The 25650-nt window shown below is 32.8% G+C and overlaps 1 protein-coding gene across 2 annotated transcripts in view; it reads left to right on the forward strand.

Annotated features, from left to right (window-relative positions):
- LOC127730466 (uncharacterized) overlaps positions 1-25650 on the forward strand; it is a 97297-nt gene that overhangs the window by 38335 nt on the left and 33312 nt on the right. For both annotated transcript variants that reach the window (XM_052238888.1, XM_052238889.1), the window contains exons 9-21: positions 9923-10797; positions 11330-11444; positions 12155-12346; positions 12620-12656; positions 13100-13381; positions 16650-16754; positions 17820-18104; positions 21908-22019; positions 22481-22688; positions 23215-24089; positions 24439-24553; positions 24759-24950; positions 25281-25317. In XM_052238888.1, the coding sequence (XP_052094848.1) occupies positions 9923-10797; positions 11330-11444; positions 12155-12346; positions 12620-12656; positions 13100-13381; positions 16650-16754; positions 17820-18104; positions 21908-22019; positions 22481-22688; positions 23215-24089; positions 24439-24553; positions 24759-24950; positions 25281-25317 (3430 nt within the window). The remainder of the gene's footprint in view (positions 1-9922; positions 10798-11329; positions 11445-12154; positions 12347-12619; positions 12657-13099; positions 13382-16649; positions 16755-17819; positions 18105-21907; positions 22020-22480; positions 22689-23214; positions 24090-24438; positions 24554-24758; positions 24951-25280; positions 25318-25650) is intronic.

Consider the following 25650-nt stretch of genomic DNA (forward strand, 5'->3'; position numbering starts at 1 on the left):
ATGAACAACAATTTTTTTTTTATTTTATAAAATATTTCAGTATTCCATTACTGTATACCTTACAACAAAATCATTTTCATTTACCTGTGTACATTATTCATTGTTATTTGGCAGCATTGTCTTTTTGATATATTGTTTAACATCTCGCCCCTTATTTTATTGATTTTGTATTTACATTGTGTCATAGATCAAATTTATTCGTTCAGTGTATGTTCAATTGTTTGTGTTAATATGTCTTTTGATTGAGTTAAACCATTGCAATTGATATTTTTTAGTGTGTCTTTTAATGTTGTGATGTTACACTATTGTTTCAGGTAAGGGTGAAGCTTGGTAGCTTATAAAACGTTTAAACCCGCTGCATTTGTTTTTACCAGTCCGAAGTCAGGAATATGATGTTCAACTTCAGTGGTTGTCGTTTGTTGATGTGGTTCATAAGTGTTTCTCATTTCTTTTTATATAGACAAGACTGCTGGTTTTCCTATGCCTGTGTGAATAGTTTTACACTAGTCATTGTTTAGCTTGCTGTTTGGTGTTAGCCAAGGCTCCGTATTGAAGACCGTACTTTGACCTATACGATGGTTTACTTTAACAAATTGTGACTTGGATGGAGAGTTGTCTCATTAATATGACACGCATACCACATCTTCTTTTACAAAATGTATATCTAATTAATGAAAATGAATATAATTTTTGGTAGCTTTCTAAATTTTTGGTCTCAAATGTGCTTGATTAAGAATCTTGATGGCATGAAAGGATTTGTTTTATGACTAATGATTTTTTTACATTTCTGCTGAATAATCCTTACTAAAATATACCGGATGCAACCAACTGTGACCATAAGAGGAGTCAAGTGCCAGTTCTCCAATGCTTATTATCTGAAATAAAAACTATAATCTTATATTGTACATGTTTAATATACACATGTTCAATATCCATGCTTCTTTGTCGATTGTTTACTGTAACTGAAGGTGACAATCGGTAAATTAGGGATTCATAACACAACAATTAATTAGCTGCCATATTTTCACATCATAACAGACTGATATAAAAAAAAAAACAATTTACGATTATATGATATGGATGCGTAAAAAATGATAAAATCGTGCACAGAAGACTAGTAAGTTTATGATATATACCTGCATTGGTTCAAGAATTGGATAAACATTTTTATTTTTTACCAGTCACTCGTTTCATATGACTTTAATGTTCTAAAATGTGTTCAATGAAGGTAACTTTCTAGTTGGCAGTAAACGTTGGTATCAGTTGACTTTTAATGGTACAAGTTGACGTAGTACGAGTTTGTGATAGTATGAATGGACTTGTTTCCCTGGCAGGAACACTGAGTTTTGGTTCTACAGTACAAAGTTATGAGACATAAATCAGCTAAAGGGTTGCTACTACAGGGATCAAAGGTGAGGTCTGATTGACCTGCCCATAGTAAATGGAAAAAAAAGAAGAGGGATGGGGTAACCCCAGGGACTCCCCTATACTTCATTTGATTTGTTATCTTGTCCCATACTTGAATATATATGGTTTAGGGGTGGGGATCTCGAACGTTTACAAGTTTTCAAAAAGAAGGGGGTGGGGATGACTCCTATGGACTCCCCCTATATTTCATTTGATTTGTTTTATTGTCCCATACAAGAATACATGTATATAAGGTGTAGGGTTTGGGATCTCGAACGTTTACAAGTTTTCGAAAAGAAAGGGTGTGGGGTGACAACAGGGACTCCCCCTATATTTCATTCGATTTGTTTTATTGTCCCATACATGAATTTATACGGTTTAGGGGTGGGAATCTCGACCATTTACAAGTTTTCAAATAGAAGGGGGGTGGGGTGACCCCAGGGATTCCCCTATATTTCATTTGATTTGTTATCTTGTCTCATACATTAATATATATGGTTTAGGGGTCGGGATCTCGAACGTTTACAAGTTTTCAAAAAGAAGGAGGTGGGGATGACTCCTATGGACTCCCCCTATATTTCATTTGATTTGTTTTATTGTCCCATACAAGAATACATGTATATAAGGTGTAGGTTTTGGGATCTCGAACGTTTACAAGTTTTCGAAAAGAAAGGGTGTGGGGTGACCACAGGGACTCCCCCTATATTTCATTTGGTTTGTTTTATTGTCCCATACATGAATATATACGGTTTAGGGGTGGGGATCTCGACCATTTACAAGTTTTCAAATAGAAAGAGGGTGGGGTGATCCCTGTGGACTCCCCTATATTTCATTTGATTTGTTTTATTGTCACATACAAGAATATATATGCAGTAGGGGTGGGGATCTCAACCTTTCACATGTTCTCAAACAGAAGGGGGTGGGGTGACGCTGGGGATTCCCCCAAATTTTCATTTGATTTGTTTTATTGTCCCATACAAGTATATACAAAATGTATATGGTTTAGGGGTGGGATTCGCGACCGTTTACAAGCCAAAAGCATAATTTCAAATTGAAGGGGTGGGATGACCCGCAGGGACTCACCCTATATTTTATTTGATTTGTTCTATTGTCCTGTTATCATTACTGAAGACCGCATGTCTACCACTTACTGTTTTCAAGTAATAGTCATTTGAAAATTGAAAAAAAATAATCCCATAGGGTTCTATAGTAAACCCCTCCCTTATCTAGGCCCCTCAAAGTACCCCTAAATAGACCCCAATGCACAAACGATTGATTAATGGCTCCTCCAGACAAGTTAGTCTAACATTTTATGAAACTCTAAGTAAATCTGACTAGCAGTCTGAGTTGTCTCCTTACTCAGTCTGAGTGGACTCGGTCCGACTTGTCTCGTGGAAGAGTTGTCCACATTTCTTAAACATCCCATCAACGTCGATTTTCGGATCTTTTTCATTCATAAAACAACAACAACTTTATTTCGCAAGGTCAATGATAAACGAAATAATATAATAAAAGAAAGGAATTAAGATGTGCATACATTTAATTCAAATCAATTAAATAATCACAATCTTCTTAAACGAAAAGAACATCATGATTAACAAAACTTACCTTATAACATCAGAATACTTAATACTATTACCGCCAACCAAGACTACTATATATAACTTTATTTCCTCTGTCATATATATGAACAATATTCCTGCGCCTTTCGCCATTTAGGAAATGTAAATAACTTGTAATTTAGAGATTTTCGGCGATGAAATATTTCATACAAATGTTCTTTGAAATCTTAGCCAAAAGCACATGGAATAATAAACTACGTACGGATTTCTATGGAGCACTACTTCCTATGTGCAACTTCAAAAATTTTGGGTAGTTTGACGATCATTTAAGGTTTTTCTGGTCATATTTTTTGTATTCCAGAATTGAAAGGATGAAATAAAAAGGGAATGTGTCCATGGGACCCAGATGATGTCCCCACTTGCATATAACATTATAAAGAGTATAACTCAAGAACTGTAAAAGTGACACTACCCAAATTTGTACTTGATCTGAGTTTTGGGGTAATAAGCATTGTGCAAAAGTTTTATAACATTTGGTTGAGGAAAACTAAAGTTAGAGACCAGAAACAAATATTTCAGGAATTTTTCCATTTGTAAAGGGGAACGGTAAAAGTGGCGCCACCAAAATTCAAATTTGATCTGTGTTTTGTGGTAATAAGCATTGTGTATAAGTTTCATAACATTTGCTTGAGGCATACTAAAGTTAGAGAACGGAAACGAAAATTCAGCAATTTTTTCAATTTGTAAAGGAGCATAACTGTAGAATGGCATGAGTGAAGCAACCAAAATTGAAACTTGATCTGTGTTTTGTGATAATAAGCATTGTGTATAAGTTTCATAACATTTGGTTGAGGCAAACTAAAGTAAGAGAACGGACAGGAAAAATGCAGCATTTTTTTCAATTTTTAAAGGGCATAACTCTAGAACTGCAAAAGTGACGCCACCAAAATTTAAACTTGACCTGTGTTTTGTGGTAATAAGCATTGTGTATATGTTTCATAACATTTGGTTGAGTCAAACTAAAGTCAATGAACGGAAACGAAAAATTCAGGAATTTTTCAATTTGTAAAGGGACATTACTCTAGAACGGTTTAAGTGACGTCACCAACATTCAAACTTTATCTGTGTTTTGTGGTAATAAGCATTGTGTATAAGTTTCATAACATTTGGTTGATGCAAACTAAAGTTAGAGAACGGAAACCAATTTTGGGACGTACGGACGAACGTACGGATGTACGTACAGACGGACAAGGGTTAAACTTAATGACCCCCTCCGCTACGGCGGGGCATAAAAAGTGCCTAATTAGTTATTAATAACATATTAGCCGGCTAGATAATAACAATAGCACTTTTTACACCATTCAGTGGGAAAAACTAAAATCTATGGTGATAGCATATATAAGGCAGCTTAACTGCCTAAAAATGGCTGTAGTTCTGCTCAAAAACTAGTCTGTACAGACTTATATTATCCTCGATCTGGATATCTATATCATTAACGGGAAGCCTAATACAAAAATTTATGATAAAAGAGATGATTTTTCATTTCCTATCGTTAATTGTCCTATTTTAGATGGTGACGTTTCCTTGTCACCATCTTATGGTGTTCATATATATCAACTTGAATGATTCGCTCGTGTATGTAACAACGTATTAGATTTTAGCGATAGAAATGTATGTAGTACTGAAAAATTATTACACCAGGGTTTTCGATATCACAAACTAGTCAAAGCATTTACTAAATTTTATCATCAGTAAAAGGACATCATTCGTAAATATAACTCAACATGCAGACATCTTATACGTTCAGGTATTCCACATCCAATCTTTTATGGTAATATTCTTTACAAAGCACAAAAATGTCAGTACTCACCTCAAATGCTAACCAAACTTTTAAACAGACTTATTAAGAAGGGATATAGTTACGATACTGTTGTCAGGTCATTAAAGATTGCATATTTTGGCTTTAATATTGGCTCACTTATAGGGTCTTTGCATCGGAATTAAATACATTTATTCTAAAACCAGTTGTTGGCATGACACGAGTTATTGTCTTCTCATATATTTTATGATGGTATAATACTAAACCCCTAACGGGAGGGATTGTGCTTGACATTCATATGATGAAGACATAATCGTTCAATCAGTTTAATTGAGGTCTGGAGCTGGCATGTCAGTAACTGCTAGTAGTCCTTTAATAATTTACTGGTACGTATTATTGTCATTTTGTTTAGTTTCTTTTGTTACCTATTCTGACATCCGTCTCGGACTTCTCTTAAACTGAGTTTTACTGTGCGTATTGTTGTGTGATTGCTTTTTCTACATTGGCTAGAGGTAAAGGGGAGGGTTGAGATCTCAAAAAACATGTTTAACCCCGCCGCATTTTTGCGCCTGTCACAAGTCAGGAGCCTCTGGCCTTTGTTAGTCTTGTATGATTTATAATTTTAGTTTCTTGTGTATAATTCGGAGTTTAGTATGACGTCCATTATCACTGAACTAGTATACATATTTGTTTAGGGGCCAGCTGAAGGACGCCTCCGGGTGCGGGAGTTTCTCGCTGCATTGAAGACCCATTGGTGGCCTTCGGCTGTTGTCTGCTCTATGGTCGGGTTGTTGTCTCTTTGACACATTCCCCATTTCCATTCTCAATTTTATTATATGTCCAGTTGGAATAATTTTAACATGTTTAAGGCCTGGCATCCACTAGATATATAAAATGCATTTTGTGTTTCAGAAATATATAATTTTTTGGCATTTTGATGGGCATTTATTTTCTTTTCTGCAGAAGGTGTAAAAATAAACTAAGTAAGTTAGTTGGGATACAACTTTGAGATGCTCCCTCTCAGGTAAACACTGTATTGTATTGTTTTGGTTGTCCTTGATTGTCATGGACAATAGGTATTTACACATCTATAGGTGAGTTAAAGGGTTTAACTGAGTGGACAGTATCAAAGCAATTCATGTGTATGTTTATTTTTATACACCTGCTGCAGAAAAGAACAAAAATACCAATCAAAATCGTAATAAGATTATATCTTTTTGAAATACAAAATGAATTTAACTTTTATATATCTAGTGGGTACCAGGCCTTAACATTTTTCCAACTGCACAGGTAAGTCTGTATTCAGAGTAGTTTTTGACACCAGTGCCTGTGTAAAGCCATTTTTGTCCGTTTGTTATGATGAACAATAACAATAACAAGTAAACGGATACTATGTTGTGCTTACCTAAAGAACGATGAATGACGATAGAAACAATATTTTCTCAATAATGTACAAAATTACTTCGAAATGTTAAATCATGAACATACGAGGATGCAGGCGAACATATGAAAAGCATGGAAGAACGTAAGGAAACCGGAAGAATTGTAAAATTTAAACAATCCCTGCCTTCGATATGAATTCCGGATTTGTCATATGTTTAGATTTAATCATCAAATGTCATTCTTCTGTTTAATTATAATAGTGGATGTTTATTCATTACTTTAAATCGTATATAGATTTTCAACAGACAATGAGAGGGCATGGGTAGGAGCAGAGACATATAATACATGTTATAGCAGGGGCGGATCCAGCAATTTTTAAAAAGGGGGAGGGGTTCCCAACCCATGATAAAGAGGAAAAAGAGGGGGTTCCAACTTTATGTCCCCATTTAAATGCATTGATCGTCCAAAAAAGGGGGGTCCAACCACCGGAACCCCCCCCCCCCTTCTAGATCCGCCACTGATTATATGTTGCTGGTAAGAGGAGGTGTTATTACTATAACAAATTCCCTGAAAAAGTAAGTTTGTAAAATCTGTGACTATTATACTATATATATATATATTATTAAAATAGTAGAATAGTCCCATGAAAATATGAAAAGGAGCGGGATCTAGCCTTTGCTACTTCCGGTTTTCTCAATGTCACTTCCGGTTGTTTCCACATCAATTTTCAAAGTTATTGAAAAGAAGCTAGTTCCTGTTTACTCAAAGTTGGAATTGGCATCCCATCATCAGTTTCTTCATACTGATTCGATAAATAAGTGGTTTCTATATACTTTTGAGTAAAATAAGGGAGATAATGTGCTGCTTCCGGTGAAGTAAATGTCTCTTCCGGTCTCATATGATAGCTTCTGTCACACTGATTCCAAAAATATAGTTTTTATATACTTTTGCCTGTAAACCAGGAGATAATTGGCCATTTCCGGTTTTTTGAAAGTCTTTTCTAGTCTTTAGTGATAGGTTAGTGTATTTAAATTGCAAAATATATGGATTCCGAGTACTTTTCAATGAAGAAAGTGTAAACATGGATACTTCCGGTTTTCTTAAGGTCACTTCTGGTTGTCATTTTTCAAGGTCATATGTCACCCAACCTTTTGTAAAAGGTCATATGGCTTTATAATGAACCAAGTTGAAGTAATAATCAATTAACCTATAATGAGACATTTCAGGGGCACTAACTCCTATAAGATGCCATTAGATTGTTTCAATAAAGCAAACATTTTGCACTTGTTCTTTCATATATATCTTTGAAAGTATTGGAAAAATGCAAAAACAAGGAAAAGTCAAAATTGAGAACTTGACCTTGACCTTTGACCTCATTTTCTAAGTTAGGACCTAGGGACCTCAAATAAAAAGTTTCCATGGTTAAACGGTTAACGGTTTATGAGTTGAAAAAACATACCGACAAATTTATTTGGTAAAGGTAGATAAATCCTATAAAATTTCATCGAATCGCTTCGATCCAAATTAGCCAAAAATTTCTGAGGATGTAAGGAACTATTAAAAAAAGAATTTTGTCGATATCTTTTTTTGTTACGAAGGAGATGCACACACTTGATAAACAGTGAATAGGGAGATAACTCTTACAAAGAAAATTATTCTGCTTAGAATGTGTGAAAATAAAACGCGCATAAACTGTATGATACTATATAAGCAATAACTTTGCGACATACCGTATAGCGGGTTATTTTCGCGGGTGTAAAATTTCGCGATTTGGGGACAACAAAGTATACGAAAAATTTTGGCGGTTTTTATTTTGGTGGATTCCTAAATCCCAATTAAATATTTTGGTGGATACTGAAATTGTTGCAGTTAAAAAGTTGTAAAACTTGACAAACAAGTTTCTATTGTTATGGTTAATTAATTATTTTTTTTATTGGAATGACCTCTTATTTATTGATTAGTTTCTGATACAGTTATTCATTAGAATACCGCTAACTTAGATAATTATTTGTAAAATTCAAACGTCTTGTAAATTTTACAATTAATTAGATTTGACCGTACCTTTGATGTACTTACTAATTAGGTTACAAAATTATCATGAATGATTACAACTCTTATATAGTTTGACATTAATTAATATGGCGTAATTACCTGATAAGAGTACTTTACACTCTTATTCTAATTGACACTTACTAATAAGGGTATACACACCTGACAGTTATTTTATAAAAAACAATTATGTACAACGCCCTTTGGCATTTATCTGGTTAAAACTAACATATACCGTTATTGACCTGCCAACAGGGAAAAAGAGATCGTTTACAAAATCCTTTAACCATGTTAACCTCGAAACTACCAAACGTATGCATAAATTTTCGCGGAATTTATTTTCGCGATTTTCGTTTCTCCGCCAAAATAAGCGAAAATAAACACCCCGCGAAAATAACCCGCTATACGGTATTGCGAAACAAAAATTTTACGCGAGAACAAAATTTGGCGGAAGAAAAAAAATAATAATCAGAACAAATACAATAGGTCTTTCAACAGAAAAGTGGAAAGACCTAAGTATGTATTATTCCTTTATTATTAAGATTGAATATGCATTATAACAAGCATCATATGACTCTTCATATTGTTAATGTCAATAATGTGATGTTATTCATTACTATGAAAAAATAGAAAAATAAGAAATGTCATCCAAAGTGTTGATTCCTCTTTAAAGAAATACAATGTTTGGTAACTATGTTGATATCACCTATTAAATCAAACCTGAAATTTAATGTACTACCAACATCTTGAGGTCTACTTCATATTTCAATTACCACAAGGAAATTGACAGCAAGGGTCAGTTGCGAATTAAACTTAACAATAAAAGACATTATTTTTTCCCATTATATATTTACCATTTTTATGAAGCATCATTCTATCATTAGCAAATTTAGTTACGACTCCTAATTGATAAGATATTTAGGTTTTGCGTTCCTTACTATGTCTTCTCTGATAAAGCTTATGCTGTCTTCAAAAAGCTAATGAACAAAGAATTCTTAACCGTGAAATTTGAAGTACTCTTGTAGACTTTTTACTGACGTCATCAGTATTTGGTTGACCATTATGGTACATGTGTGTCATAGATTTGATCTACTTGGCCTAACCACAACCCCGTTCTTACCTTTCTGTTTATTACATCAGCGAATGCTACTTATCACCAGAAATTTACTCGCCGTGAACAACGCGATGGATGCAACTAGTGGAACAAAAACTGCTTACCTTTGCAGAGCCGCGAATTCATCCCAAAGTTTTTTAAAGTTTATTGTTCTCAACTATTTCATTAGTTTCCTGTGAAGTATTTTGTGGACTGTTTCTTGTTGGAATTTTTCTTTTGGCCATTGCTTGTCAGTCTTTTCTCAACTTATGGTTCTTGATTGTCCCCTTGGTATTGTCTTCCCCTTTTATATGTGATGCAATAATTTAGTCGATACTGCATGCACAATCATTGTGTTATTTAGAAATGGGTTTCATCATAGAAATTTATATAAAAAAAACTCATCAAAGATACCAGGCTTATAATTTGTTCGCCAGACGCGCGTTTCGTCTACATAAGACTCATCAGTGACGCTCGAATCAAAAAGTTTAAAGGCCAAATAAAGTGTAAGTTGGAGAGCATTGTAAGCCAAACAAACTGAAAGGTTTTGTCAAATACAGCTAAAGAAATACTATTTTTCTCAAATATCTGTTTTTTTTTCTTTCACAGACTACTATACGTCCGTACTGGTCAGGCTGGAATGACACCATTTCTGGTGTATATCGATATGTTTTTGAGGTTTGGAAGATGGAATACGTACCAGGGCAAGACGGTCTGCGGGAACCACTAATCACTTCGACAATAAATCCAGAACCTTCATTTATAACAGAAATAATGGCCGACAGCATAACATTTCCAGAATATACACCATCAGAACCAGGCGTGTATTCTTGTATTTTAGAGGTAAACGACAAGGCGAATAACTCTATATATGCAAGACGTATAGTAGTGTTCGATGATACGTCAGATATTAATGTTAACACATCAAAACGACTTTACATATCTACAGCTAGTACTGAAACAGATTATATGTGGCAGACCGAGTACAATGTAGATGGTGTAACTGATATCGATGTAGTCTGGACAGATCTGTTTTCAAATCATCTCCATGACAAAGAATATTTTCTCTCTAAGATATTAGCTTATGAAGCCCGGCTAAGTGACAAAATCAATAGACATGATTATAAGAAAATTCTCACGGAATTTGATGACAACGAAGGTGACAGAACATTAAATGCAACATCCCATCTAAGAGGAATTATTAAATTTGAAATTTCTCATGAAATTATTAGCAAGCCAAAAAGTGTTCCACCAGATTTTGGTTGGAGCGAAATCTCTCCATTGTCAGAAACTACATCATTCCAAATGACAACACGTACCATTGGTGACGGAGACTCTCACCAAGTCTGGATTCGTGCAACGGATGTAACGGGCAGAAATAATACAATAACAACAACTATTCATTTTGATAAGACTGGACCGCTTATTCATTTAAGTAATGTTGCCTACAACATCAATGGTGGATCACAACAGTTCACCAGTAGGTTAGTATGTAATGTCAAACTGGAAAAGATCAAACACTTTAACCTTTTGCATATTTGAATGTACATCATAGAAAGGTTCACATATCTTCATTAATTGAATTAAACTGTATTAAAAATACTTTCCTACTTACCTAAGAATGATATAATTTACTAGGGCAATGCTGCTAGCATTGACACATTCCCGAAATTTGAAAGTATATATATATGTTTGTTAATTATCATCAGGAATAGATACAGCAATATTTGATGGAGAAATACATTTAAGTTCTGAGTTATGTAAAATATATATTGAAGTGTCATAAAAAATCAGATCTACGAATAAATTGGTTACATGCATACAAATGGTACTTAGATACATCGTGCAACATTATTTCTAATTATTTTATTTCAATTTTACCGTAAATGAATTCCTAGACTGTTAGCACTTTCCTTATATTAAAGTACCCTGAAGTAATAGCAATATTATAGAAGCATTCTTGTCTACTTTAAATTATGTATCGATGTTTTATAACTTTAAATATGTTGTTTGCAGAATTACAGTTATTTCCCAAGACTTTCATAGTGGAGTGTTGAATGCTTCTTTTGAAATTGTTCTGAATGAAACAGGCGAAGTAAAGTTTCGAACAGACGTAATTGTCAATAATGAGGTAAATAACATTTTACGTATATCCAGAAAATAGAGAACAATACTTTTAAATTGAATAAAGAGTTAACCCTGAAAAGTGCATCGAAAATTAAATTTTATTTGTAGTTGCATTATTTTGAAATTTAGTTACATATAAAGATTTAAATTTTATACGAATAAGAACATTATGTTATCTGTTTCAGGACTAATAGAATGAAATGAAAATTAAAGCAAGAAACTGATGAAATGTATGATGCGTCCTTAAATTTTCCTTAAGGAACACCGTGTTCGTTTTAACAGGATACAGCATTCAAAGTTGTTTTCTCGACGAAAAAAGTGCCACAAAACGTCGAATTAAGCGTATTATAATTTCATTCTATCGTATAATGTCGATTTATGACGTTTTTACAACGAACTAGGTAAAAAAGGGATTAATACATAAAAACGAAGTCGGTGACTATAGGATTAACTTACATTATTGATTATTAAAACAGAAATTTATCTTTCGAAACAACATATCAAATTTCAAGAAATATCAATGCATTGTAATAGATTTGATGGAGTAAAGACAAATTTCAGAACTTTTTTATACAAATGTGCATCTATTTTGAAAGAATCAATGCAGCATGTTGAGTTATCGTTCAACGAGCGAAACTTTATGTAAAATTATACCAGAATCTGTGAAATAGCCGATTTACTGTGCATCGACCTTAATGCAAAGTTTATTTTCAGACAACAGAAGATTGTGCGAAGACAGCCGACTGTTACTGTGTTCCTATGGGACAGTGTTTTACACGTACTATGACATTTGATTTTGACAACTGTTTACTGGCTGTTCCTCTTGAACTAATTGACTCAGGAGCATATTTATTACACGTAACATCCTATAATACGGCAAAACTTCCATCATTGTCCGTTATTCAGGTAATATTCTCATTATAAGATACGAACTTAATTTTCATTTCATATAAATATTGATATCAAGTATTTGAATTTTGTATTCTAATCTTCAGCGTTTTATTATGAATTATGGTTTTTATTTGACTGTACTTACGTATACTTTAAAACGACATTTAATTGCGATAATGTTTTTGATAACTTTCGACACGATTAGCCGTAATACATTAGGAAAATAAAATGGCATTTTGATACACCTTTATTTTCTTAATTCATTAATTAGATTTTTGTTAATTTTAGATTGGTGACGTAGGTCAATTTAATGGTGTCAATAAGTGTAAGTAAAAACACAAAGTTATGTGCCGTCTTTTATTTCCAAGCTCAAGTTAGAGGTTATCCTATAGCTGTACTATGTAAATCTCCTTTTACATATAAGACAAATAAGACAGAAACTATTGTAACATATGAATCCAAGTACATATTTTTTTTTATTTCTGTTTTTTCTCTCTGTCTTTCTTACAACTATAAATCTATGCTTTATGTTTGCCAATAAAACCGTATTTAATTTTAAGTTTTGTAATCCATGATTAGTAGAACTATTTTCTATTTAACTGAAAATGATTCTATATGAACAAAGTCATTTAATATGTACACTGTGTAATTTTCTTATTTTGAAATAACAATATTACATACTATTTTCCAATTTTTCATGTTTTTGAAATGTCACCGAAGTCTTAATTAAAACTACACATTACACGTTTAATATTCATTGTCTTACAGATCCTAGCCCGTCCTCGATATCTGTTATAAATAAAACCAATACAGAAATTACCATTCAATGGACAAATAGTGTAACCTGCTACCAGATCGCACAATTTATACTATACTTGCACAGGCCCGATAATACTACAGATAGTTTCATGATTGACAAAGATTCTGTAATATACACAATAACTGACCTTTCACCGGGTGCTTCCTATGATATTGAAATGTACACTGAGTATGGAAATGGAACGAATCTTAATAGAAGTTTAGAACCATTGACAACTATATTTTCAACAGGTAAATATCACTAATCACTTGTTTACTTGGGTTTATATATACCCAGGGCGCCAATGTGTTCGACTAAACATCTTTCTTCAGTTTTTTCACCATTCTGTCTTCAGTCAAACATCGTGATGGGGTATATTTAACCAGAGGTGTCAATCACATGTGGATTCTTTATAAATCTAAAGTACAACTGCAAAATCTTCAATTATAATCACAAACATACAATTTTGTAGTAATAACAAACTTTTGATTTGTGTACGCTTGATCTTACTGTTCCCCATACTCAATTGAAAGATCGAATAAACCGTCAACTAAACAGAACTTTCTCTACAACAATTAGAATCGTAGATATACATTTCCTGTTTTGGGTCATGAAATATCTTACTTTGTGAAGAACCGCATTGATTCAAAAAAACAAATACACCGAAGATGATGTCATCAAAATGCCAGATAGTCATTATTTAAATGGATACGAATAATGCATCCTACTGGTAATAATATGACGCAGAATTCATACAAAACCTTTACCAAATAGAAAAAGAAAAAAAAAACACCAAGCAAAGTTCTTTAATTTCAGTTTCAGATATATTGCTGATGTCCAGTCACTCAAAACCTAATTTTCAGTGAGTGCTTGTTTCCCATATATCTCAGTATAAAAATGAAAACAACACGTTATAAATTTAATTCGTCCGAAGCGCTTTTCTGGATTTACATTCATCAAGAACACTCTAAGCCGAATATAGCCAAGGATGTATAGAACCGAAACAGTTGAAGAGCTATATAATCAAAAATGACCTAAAATAATAGCCAAATCCTTCTAAGGGCAACTTTGCCTGAGGAAGTTTTAACCTTAGTTTCTTTATAATTTCAAAATTTAAAAACGGACAAATTTAGAAAGGTTTGTTATTAATCATGTCAGTACCAAAGTACTGACTACTGAGCTGATGATACCCTCAGGGACGGATAGTCCACCAGCAGAGGTATCGACCCAGTGCTGTAAAAATGAAAACAACACTTTATAAATTTAATGCGTCCAAAGCGCTTTTCTGGATTTACCTTTATCAGGAACGCTCAAAGCCGAATATTTGAAAGCCAAGGATGTATAGCTTAATTTGAGATTAAGGCTACTATAGAAACTAGAAGGTCTGTTGTATATCTTGATCCTTTCCTCGGTATTGACACAGATGGACGACTTTAAACTAGAATCTATGACAAACACGATGATTTAACTTTCAAATTGTCTTTCCGATTCTCAGCAGTAACATACCCTCTGCCCCATCATGCTCCATATGTGACACCCGTCGTGCTACTCCTATAAAATATGTTGATACGATATATCAAGTGGTAAGGCATCACACCATAGCGGATTGGTAATTAACTCTTTATATAACCATCGCCAAAGACATCACCAAATGCATAAACCAACGGTCATGTAAATTTTCTAACCCCGAAACATAACCGAATGTGAAATATTTAAATTGAAACAATTGTTTCTTGACGAAGGATAGACAAGACTGTTACCGGTATAAACATCACTTACATTCACAAAATCAAACGGACAAAGAACAACACTAAACACTAAAGCAACAACAACATGAATCCCTTAAAAACAAAAATAGAGGTGATCTTAGGTGCTCTGGAAGGGACAATCTTCTCCTCTGAAACTATTGGGCAAATTGCAACCAATAATGGCCACCATCATCATTTGGGTATCTAGCTCCGATGATTACGCCTGACAACTAATATTACCGACATTGCTAAAAAACAGTACATATGGGTAAAATGCAAGTTTTTGTTTATTATCGTGAAACCACCATAAATCTGACATGACAGAAATGTTCAGAATACTCAAATCAACCTACCGTTTATCGAATCATATCTGTCAGACGACTTCTTTTAAACTATTGCCTTAAATGACAAATTTTACTATAGTTATCCATGTGTGTCCATTATCTTGAAAACTATTATAGATAAAGAAAAAATTTAAATATAAAAAATGATCAACAAATTTGTCAACATCGACCAAATTGTCAGTCGACTCTTAATTGGAGTTATTGCTCATAAATGACGTTTTATACCATTTTTGCACAATATCTTGAAACCTTGATGGATAAATAGAAATTTTAAAATCCTAAAATAATCAGCAAGACAATAACAAGAAATAGGTAAATTAATTGCTATCTGACTCCTTATAGCAGTTATTGCCTTTAAAAGACGAGTTTTATATCTTTTTGGCGTTATTGCTTTATATTTTGAAAGCTATCATAGAAAGAGAAACTTTAAAATTGAAAAATGATGCGGTTGTTTACCCTATTGTCTTGAAAACTGTTAATAATAATAGATAGATGGAAATTTAAATAGCAAAAAAGGTCAGCAGGAAAAGATCTAGAATATGTCGAAGACATTGGGACTGTAGCAAGAACATCCTGTGTTTCTTTGTGCATATTGTATTAAGTTTTAGAAAATGGTATTTTAAATGAGTAGTTCGATTTGTGATTTATACTTTAAGGGTTTTGAATTGATAGCGATGGATAGAACACTTATACGCTCGTATGAAAGTGTCGGGATATTTATTGAAATTGACCTTATCAAATTTATTGATTTCATGATACATAACAAAAAAAAGGAAATGTAATGTCCGTAGATTTACTTTTTTCAACCACAACATTTATGACGTGATAAACAACCATGTGTATAATCTTTTGGCACAAATACCTATTGCGTATTTTAGATGTTGACTATAAAATGTCATGTAGTAAAATATATCAGTAACATGAGTTTGGTATTTTTTCCTTATATAAAATTTGTTTAATATTTATTTTTGCAGAAGATAATCAAGAAGAAAGCAGTATCAATCTAATTGTTATCATAGTACCAATAGTTCTTCTTTTGTTCGTTATTATTGTAATTGGTATTATTGTATACTGTTCTTTGAAAAAACGACTCCGAAGATTATCTACCTCTCCATTTGTGCCACCAGATGTTGTTTTGAATGGTAAACTTCCGATTGTAACGAACATCTTAGTAAAATCTAGAAATGATATGCTATCCATACCAGAAAGGCCTTTGATGGATAAAATGGCTGACTATCAAAATAACGTTATATTTAGACTTGACTTACCAAAAGGTCGTGCTAATATGCTAGCACCTATAAGCTCCCGATTGGGCGACAAAAATGATCAATATTAATATTTAGATTATTGAACTAGCTTTCTGATATCTTGTATGTATACATTAATTGGTGATTAAATATCTTAAATCATATATAGAAATATTTCAGCTCAATATTGCTCACACCTACAACCATGCTTTCCTGGAGTTTGTAATAGTTACAATGATGAGTGTGCATGTTCAGACGGTTTTCTGGGCAATAATTGCTTACAGTGTAAGTTTTTCCTGTGTCTAAACTATTTACCTTTAGTTATTATCTTAAAAGTAGGGAAATGATTTATATGAATTGCTTTGGTGTTTTATTAACAATTTATTTTAATATAATGCTTCAAACAAACTTGTACTGATCAATGTAAAGCATCGTATTTGTGTGTTAAACTCAAAATTGTACATGATATATACGTCATAAATATTTCACCTTAAAAACTGATTTGGAAGATAGCATTTTACTTTCGAATGGAGTGCATCGACGATTTTAAATATCTGAAGCTGGTATGAAAAATCGATTTATTACATCCGGGAAACGAATTTTTGTGTATGTGTGCGTACCTCATGGTAGTCAAGCTCGTTTAATCGAAAGCAGTCTCGATTTCTCACGTTTGATCTTCAAGAATTGAAATTGACAAATTCAAACAAATTAAAAGTTATTGTTTCTATTCTATCTAGTCAAAAATAATGCAAGTATATTAAATATTGTCTCTAAATTTATATAATACGTTTGCAAGTTTATATTATATCTAATACGTTTTAATATGTTTGCTGCAATTAAAAGACCAAATTACTTGCAAAACAGAAGCATTAAGTGATGGTGTTGAACAGCTGCATTCATATAACTGCCAGTTTATTTATTTATTTATTTTTTTTGTTAATGTTCATTTTTATGTTTTTTTTTTTGTTTATGTTTTTGTTTTAAATTTTTTTTATTATTACTATTACCATTATCATAATCATTGTTATAATTAGATATGGATAGGTAGGGACCAAAATAATGTAAATATAAACATCTTGAACACGACATTTTTCAAATAACACTATCGTTCATGTTTTATCTGCATGAAAACATTTTCTGGTTTACATACACGAAATTAGGCAACATAGCTTACATTGAATAATTACTTATATCTGACTGAAATTCTCATTTGGTTTTCGAGAAATTTATGTATTCGTATGTTGTTGTTAAAGGTACATGTACAAGTAGACAGAGGTTTGATTATTAGATTATTTTATATGAAGATAATAATAAAAAATAAATAAATCAGTCTGTTTGTTTTTGTTATAGTTGGTGCCCAGTATATGCCATCAATTCATAGGACTAACTCTTCCATATCCTTTTATGATTCTACGGCTGTCAAAGATTTGTTCACGTATAGTACAGATTCAACCGGAGACAGAATTACCTGGTCAAATCAAGAAGACTTCAATGTGTTGAAGTTTACACTCGAAGCTTCTTTTCATTCCGATTCCGTATTTGGTCCATTGCCAGGTTATCCAAACTATGTCACCAATGTTACCTTTGGAATAGTAGAAGGGCGTGTGCATTTTAACCACTCAACCATTAATTCAGGTACAGATATATTTTATAAAAATAATTCATTATTTTAATTGGTTTGATATTTTTCGAAGCCGACGTAAATACACATGGCACATTTCTTCATGACATTTCATCTGTAACTATCTACAGACATACAAATATATGAAAAAAATTAAATCGAATGTACAGAACAACAAACACACAGGGAATAAAAACAAATTAATACTAGAACATGATGAGACAATTAAAAATTTTGTTTGCTTCAGACAAAAACGCATGGTAAGAAATTTTGACCATAAAAAATCACAAAAGTTACACCTTTTGTTTTTCAATTATTATAACTCTATTCAAGACATACATGTATTACAAATAAAGTAATACATGTACAAAATGTATGTCATATAGTTACATAGACCAGTAACAATGAACACATCAATCCAATCCAACCTGGAGTAAAGGATACAACAGATACAGATAAGTCTGCCTCATATCTTAACAATGAGGATTGGTTGAGAACAAAAATGTTCGACAAAAGAGATGATTTCGTTTCTCCATTGTGACATTTCCATTTCTATATAGCAACATTCCAGCAGTGTCTACATATGTAGTATATATCTTCCAGTTGATACGATATTCCAGGGCTTGCATTTCCTATCATAATTTCATTGATTGAGGATTGCTGTGCACAAGCTAAGGAAGTAATTAAACTAAGAGTTCTAAGTGGTGAAGGTGAAATCATCCCTTCGAGCATTTTACGGACGCCATCAGGAGATGGTTGACTGTTATGGAATATTATCTGTTTTACAGATGACGACAGATGGTCCTTTTTTTCTCCGAATGTGACCTACCTACCAAATTAGACTTATTTTCGAGTTGTACTTACACGAGCAAAACAACGTGTGCCATATGTGGAGCAGAATCTATTAACCCTTACTCAGCACCTGATGTTACGCCCGGAGTTTGGTGGGGTTCAAGTTGATCTGCCTTTAGTTTTTAATGATGTGTTTTATATACTGTTGTTTGTCTTTTGGTCTTTTTCGTTTTTTGAGGACGATCGTTTCGGAAGTACAAACCTACTACAAATTTTATAGAGTACAACCGAACAATATAGCAAAACACGGACAAAAAAATCGAAAATATGCACCAGAAAGATATATATTCCTTAATTTCAAATTTCTTTCACTTTTCATGTTGGTATCAAAGTAATGAGTAACTTGGCTGGTTATAATCCAATATGTAACAAACAAACAGAGGCATCGACCTAGTGCTAATAATGGAATTAAATCGTTTCAAATTTACCGCACCACATGAGGATTTCAAACATTACTTTTACTCAGTGATGTTAATATAACATGGAAGAGTTCTTTTGTAAGTCAACGCATCTAGTCTAGCACCATTTTTAGTCTTTATTTCTCTATTTAGTGCTTTGTGGACTTGTTGTTAACGTTTTTTGTTTTTGGTTTTTTTTAAGCCATGGCGTTGTCAGTTTCTTTCAACTTATGAGTTTTGAATGTTCCTTTATTATCTTCCGCCTTTTTAAATCTAAAATATTCATTTTGACTTTGATCTGAACCTGTCTGAAGATGATTGAATGCACAAAATATTGTGTTGTCATAATGAAACCATTTTCAGAATCTTTCAACAATTCGTAGACACCAGAAAACCAGTTACGGTTATTTTGGACTTTTAGGTCATAAACAATATGTTAAACAACTCAATAAATATTAAATAAAATAGAAGATGTGGTATGTTTGCTTATGGAATAATTCAATGATAAAAACCTTTACTAATATGAGCAACACGACGGGTGCCACATTTGGAGCAGGATCTTCTTACCCTTCCGGAGCACTAGAGATCACCCCCAGTTTTTGGTGGGGTTCATGTTGCTCAGTCTTTAGTTTTCTATGTTGTGTTTTGTGTACTGTTGTTTGTCTTGATCTTTTTTCTTTTTTAGCCATAGCGTTGTCAGTTTATTTTCGACTTATGAGTTTGAATGTCCCTCTGGTATCTTTCGCCTCTCCTTTACACATCCAACATCCAAAGAATTTAGAGCAAAAGACGTCATTAACAGTCGGATAAAACATGATCTTATTCACTGCCAAAATATAGGTATCGACAGTATGTAGGACCGTATAAGTTCATAGGTGTAGAGCAATAATATTTAGTTGGGTTTTAACTTATTGACAACACTCTCAATGTTTATACCGATGCGAACAATATTCAAAAATCTAATTACATAGTAAATTAGTAACCTTTTAGGAAACTTTTTTAAAGGATCGATTATTTGAACCGGATCTTATTTAAGTTTTTTCGGGCTCGATAAACAACATCACTTAAAAACTAGGATGTGCTATCCCGTTTATAATAAGTTTTCTACAGGTACAGCAAAACTTCCAAACCAAATTTTTGTGTCTATAAAAGAATATAGGTTTTAAGTAAGTGTGGTAACGAAATCCTTGACTTCTACAGTAATATATAGATTACGTTCATTGAAATCCAAAACGGTCACTACAGACACAGGTATAGCGAACGAGTAAGCTTGGGCCATAGAAACACCACCGTCTAAAAAAGAAAAAGTAACAATAGGGATTGAAATATCAACCCTTTTGTCTTCAAGTTTTGTGCACATTTCCCTTACAAAGCTGATATATCTAAATCGACAGTTATTGATGTTTATGTTTGATTTATGTAAAGTAAGTTCGTTTTAGTAAATTTCGGCAGTATAGTTAGAGTACAGATATTTAGAATAAAGTACACATTAAAATCTTCTTTGGTGTATAGTGACATATACATATTGTATCTAACATATTTAAAGATTTGATGATGATGAAAGATGGCTACTTAACGTCCAGCGTTAAATTAATATGCATATTCAGGATTAGAACATGTTAATGTTATATAAATATTAACCCTGCTTTGTACTAGACCGACACATTGATTTTAACGTGCTAATTCACAAGATAACAGTCCTTAGGAAGACATGTTACCTTACCCGGACACATTATTCTGACCCCGAACCGACCACTCTTTGTTCTTACTCCTTAATGCCGCGTGCTTAGCTGAGAAGCAGCAAATATCAATTCTAAAGCCTTTGGTTTAATCTGGCCGGGGTTCAAACCCACGACCTTCCGCACCCGAGGCGAACACGCTACCACGAAACCAAATATATAATTTATACGAGGTGGTTTTAAAGATTTGAGGAAACTGTGGAATATATGTATGTTCAACTAGTGATGAAACTTCTGCAAAATTGCGAGAACGAAAGCAGATATTTCCTTTAGTATTAAGAGGTAGCACTACAATCAACATAAATATTACAACAATTAAATCATCAACGATTAAGCCTTAACACCGTATTTGTACATATCATGATAAAAAAGATGGATGCCACATGTAAAGCAGGACCCTTCTAGACCACCTGAGATCACCCTCGGATTTTGCCGGGATTCATGTTGCTCAGTGTTTTGCTTTTATGCAGTGTTTTATAAACGGTTCTTTGTCCTGTGCCACTTTCTTTTGTAATGGTTTTTTTTATCTACGAGTTTTAAATCTCCCTATTGTATCTTCCTCCTCTGTTTTAGTAAACGTAAGAAATTGCTCAGAATCGTGTTGACATGCGTACAAAGCTAACACAACAGAAAATAGTACAAAAAGCATCAAATAAAAACGGATCTGTTAAATGTGTCATCTGCGTTATTTATTTTCTATTCGTTTGGTGTTTATCAAAATGATATTCATGATTTTCAATAAAATCCACGACAGTTCTCTCCTACACTTGTGTTGATTTTGTCTGGATTAAATGGTTTGAACAAATTGGTTTTTTTTTTTCTTTACAGGTAACAACGACACCATCTTAAAATGTGCACATGCCAGTAATATGAAGCCAGTGGATGACTTACAATGTAACTTTAATGTTGACAAACAACTTAAGCTAACATCAGGAGATACGTAAGCTTTGTTATATTGCTTAAAGTATTGTGTGTTTTTTTACAATTTTGGGACGAAGGCAATATACCATTGAAATAGTATTTGCACGTATAACAGTAGTACGGTGGAATTAGTCACATTTTAGAAAAAGTAAAACATTGAACATGAAGGTTGACTTGTTTTTCCAATCGCAAAAAAGTTATAAAAAAGTAAGTATGATATCGATCGGTCGTTTTAACGGTACGCTCTTTGTATCTCTTTAAAAGTTTGCGAAAGTTGAAACCATCCTCCAAATGCTTATGGCTACATTATTGCTAATCATGTAAAATACTGGTCTTACATCTTTTAATTATACAAAGGAAAAGAGGACCTACATTTGAAACTTTATATGAAAAGAAGAAATATTTATATGGTTTACTGAAACACTCTTTCTAAATTGAAAAAAAAATACAGAATGAGTAATTTGTTTTATTCGATTTTAGATTAATATTAGAATTTGTAGCAAGATCAGGTGGAAAACTGGAGCTAATGAAAATAGACGACGGTACTGTGACCGGAGTTGAGTTTTATAATGGAGCAACTACTATTGATGTTTTGGAGTTCAAGTTTGATTTTGGAGTGCCTATCCACTGCACAGAAACGTCCACTTGTTCCTATCATGCCATGCAATTGCAGAATGATATCACATCGGTATGACATAAAACGATTTGTTATTGAATATGTATATTGGTAGCAGATAGATGGTTCTGTTACATTTGTTATCTGAAAGATCGATAATTAAAAAGTAGCTTAATTATTTCAATTAAAATAGAACTATGTATTGCACTGCAAACTGTATTATTTATAATTCTAACACACTGGACGAATATTTTCTAAATGTGTTTTAGGTCTTAAATATCAGATAGTATGTACAAGATTAATTATTGATTTGAACCCACCTTTATCAAATACATACATGGAACAGAATAGATTCTCTTCGACTATACACCTTTTGTTAACACACATAAAAAGTTTTGAACAAGTATTCTCTACAAATAATTTTATCAAGATTGAATAGATATTTCTGCAAATTGTACTAGTGTTTTTTCATTCGCACAAAAATCCTGCGATAAATTGTCAGTCCAAGAAAATTATTGTGTTAAAAATTTCATTTCAAATAAAACAAAAAACATAATTTAAAACAAAGTTCATTGTACATAAATTCTTATTTATGCAGATCGAAATTCGTCCGTATTGGTTAGGTTGGACCGATTATCTTTCCGGCATTTCTAGTTATACTTTTGAAGTATGGAAGATGGAATATAATGCGGATGCGGAGGGATTACAAGAACCCCTGATAACAAATAATACCAACCCTTCACCTTTGTTAATAACCAACATATTGGGTAACAACTTAACATACCCGACTTACAAGCCGACGGAACCTGGAGTATATTCATGTATACTGGAAGTGAACGATGTTGCGAATAACTCTGAATACGTCCGACGTATTGTTATATTCGACGATATCTCAGATGTGACTGTTAATAGCTCTCATCGCCTATTTGTATCATCTGCGAATATTGAAACAAACTATTCGTGGCAAACAGATTTCAAACCTAATGCTAAAAATGATATAACAGTAATATGGGAAGGTTTGTTCAGCAATTCTTTGCATCATCAGGAACATATTTTGGCAAAGGTTTTAGACTACAACCCACGATTAAGTGATAACATACGTCGTCATAACTATAAACGAATCTTGACAAATTATGATGACCATGAAGGGGACAGAACAGTTGAAAGTATTTCTAATATAAACGGTATTGTTAAGTTCCAAATAAACCATGAAATTGTCAGTAGACCATCATCTGAGGCTCCTGGTGATGGTTGGGAGGACATTTATCCATTGGCAGAACATTCTGTTCTAGATGTGGCTGCAGGCACAATAGGAGATGGAGATTCACAACAAATATGGGTTCGTGCGTTAGATGTGTTTGGTCGCAACAAAACACAAACTACAGTTATTCATTTTGATCAAAGTGGACCAGATAATTTCTTAACAAATGTTGTATACAATACAGAGGGTGGAGCCCACACTTTTTCAAGCAGGTGAGAAACATTTGAAATTGTACAACAAACGAGAGGAATAAAAAGCAAATATATGTCATTGTTTTAAATTTATCATGCAGATAAATAAAAATATTTTTTTACAAGAGAAGTGAGTTTCAAGTCTTTAGACAATTTTACATACTTTAAAGCATTCTCACAATAAGTACACCGTAGCTATCATTTCGTACAAATTCCTTTTTTTCTCATTGAGTTATTTCTTTGTCATTGAGTTAATGTTTATATATAATTACGATCATATAATTGCAGGTTATTTTAATTTGTTCTGATAATTTATGTCTAAGATTAATTGTTTTTAACTTAATTATTAATTAATGATTTACTTATTTAGGATTACGTTTGTATCCCAAGATCTACATAGTGGTGTGACTAATGTTTCAATACAAGTTGTGCTTAACGGAACAGACAGTGTCAAATTCGAAGAAAATGTGTATGTTGAAGAGAAGGTACGTTTTAAACAATCTGTGAATTAAGTTAAGTGGACATGACAAAATTGTTGACAAATTATAAATAAGATTTTCCTTCTATTTATCTTTATACCAGAACAATTTTAATATTTTTTTCTTAGTCACATTTTTTCTTAAAATATATAATAATGTAACGTAAAATTGTATAAAATATAAGATTAATGGTACATCTTATACTTTACAGACCACTGAATCGTGTGCTCTTACACATGACTGTTACTGTGTACCTATGGGATTGTGTTTTATGAGGTCAATAACCATAGAGATTAATAATTGCCATCTGAGTGTACCGATAGATATGATAGAGAATGGATATTATCATATTAATATTACATCACACAACACAGCATCTTTAGACACTTCTACATTTATAGAAGTACGTACTTAAGTATTGCTGTACCGTTCAAAGTTTTATATTTATCATTTTGTGGCTTCTTTAATAAATAAGTGTTGAATTCACCTCCGTCTATTTTCCATTTAGACTGCTGTATTGAAAAAAGTCGAAATCAAATTTATTACACTGATTTTTTCTCATATAATATGTCAATCGGCAATATTCTGCTTTGCTTACAAACCATTTCTGTATTTTGAAGGCATATTTCATGTTTGAAATAAACAGACACGCTTTCTACTAGGTGTATTACATCCAAATATTTTAAAAAGGTGTTCAACTTGTGCTGATATTATTTATTATATTCTTTTACAGATAGGGGATGTCTCAAAGTTTAACGGTATCAATAGTTGTAAGTAGTTTTTTTTAATTAAACACTAGTTTACTACTATTATCGGATGTTTAATTACCGTAACTACTCATCGAGTATCGTACAGGAGCTTGAGGATTACTTGGGAATATTCAAAATATTTACCAAAACATAATACAGAAGGTCATGGGTAGTTTATACCCGTATCGTCATATCCCTCAAGGCACAAAGACCAAATCGAAGAGACACGACTCATTTGTTACAATATACATAACTGCCAAACAAAACAACAAGGTTCATTTTTACCGTGAATGTGAACACACTTTGAATCATAGTAATGGTTTAGTGTTTTAACAGAAATGGCACTTCATGACA

Source organism: Mytilus californianus, unplaced genomic scaffold, assembly GCF_021869535.1.
Source record: "Mytilus californianus isolate M0D057914Y unplaced genomic scaffold, xbMytCali1.0.p SCAF_2, whole genome shotgun sequence".
Lineage (NCBI taxonomy): Eukaryota > Metazoa > Mollusca > Bivalvia > Mytilida > Mytilidae > Mytilus > Mytilus californianus.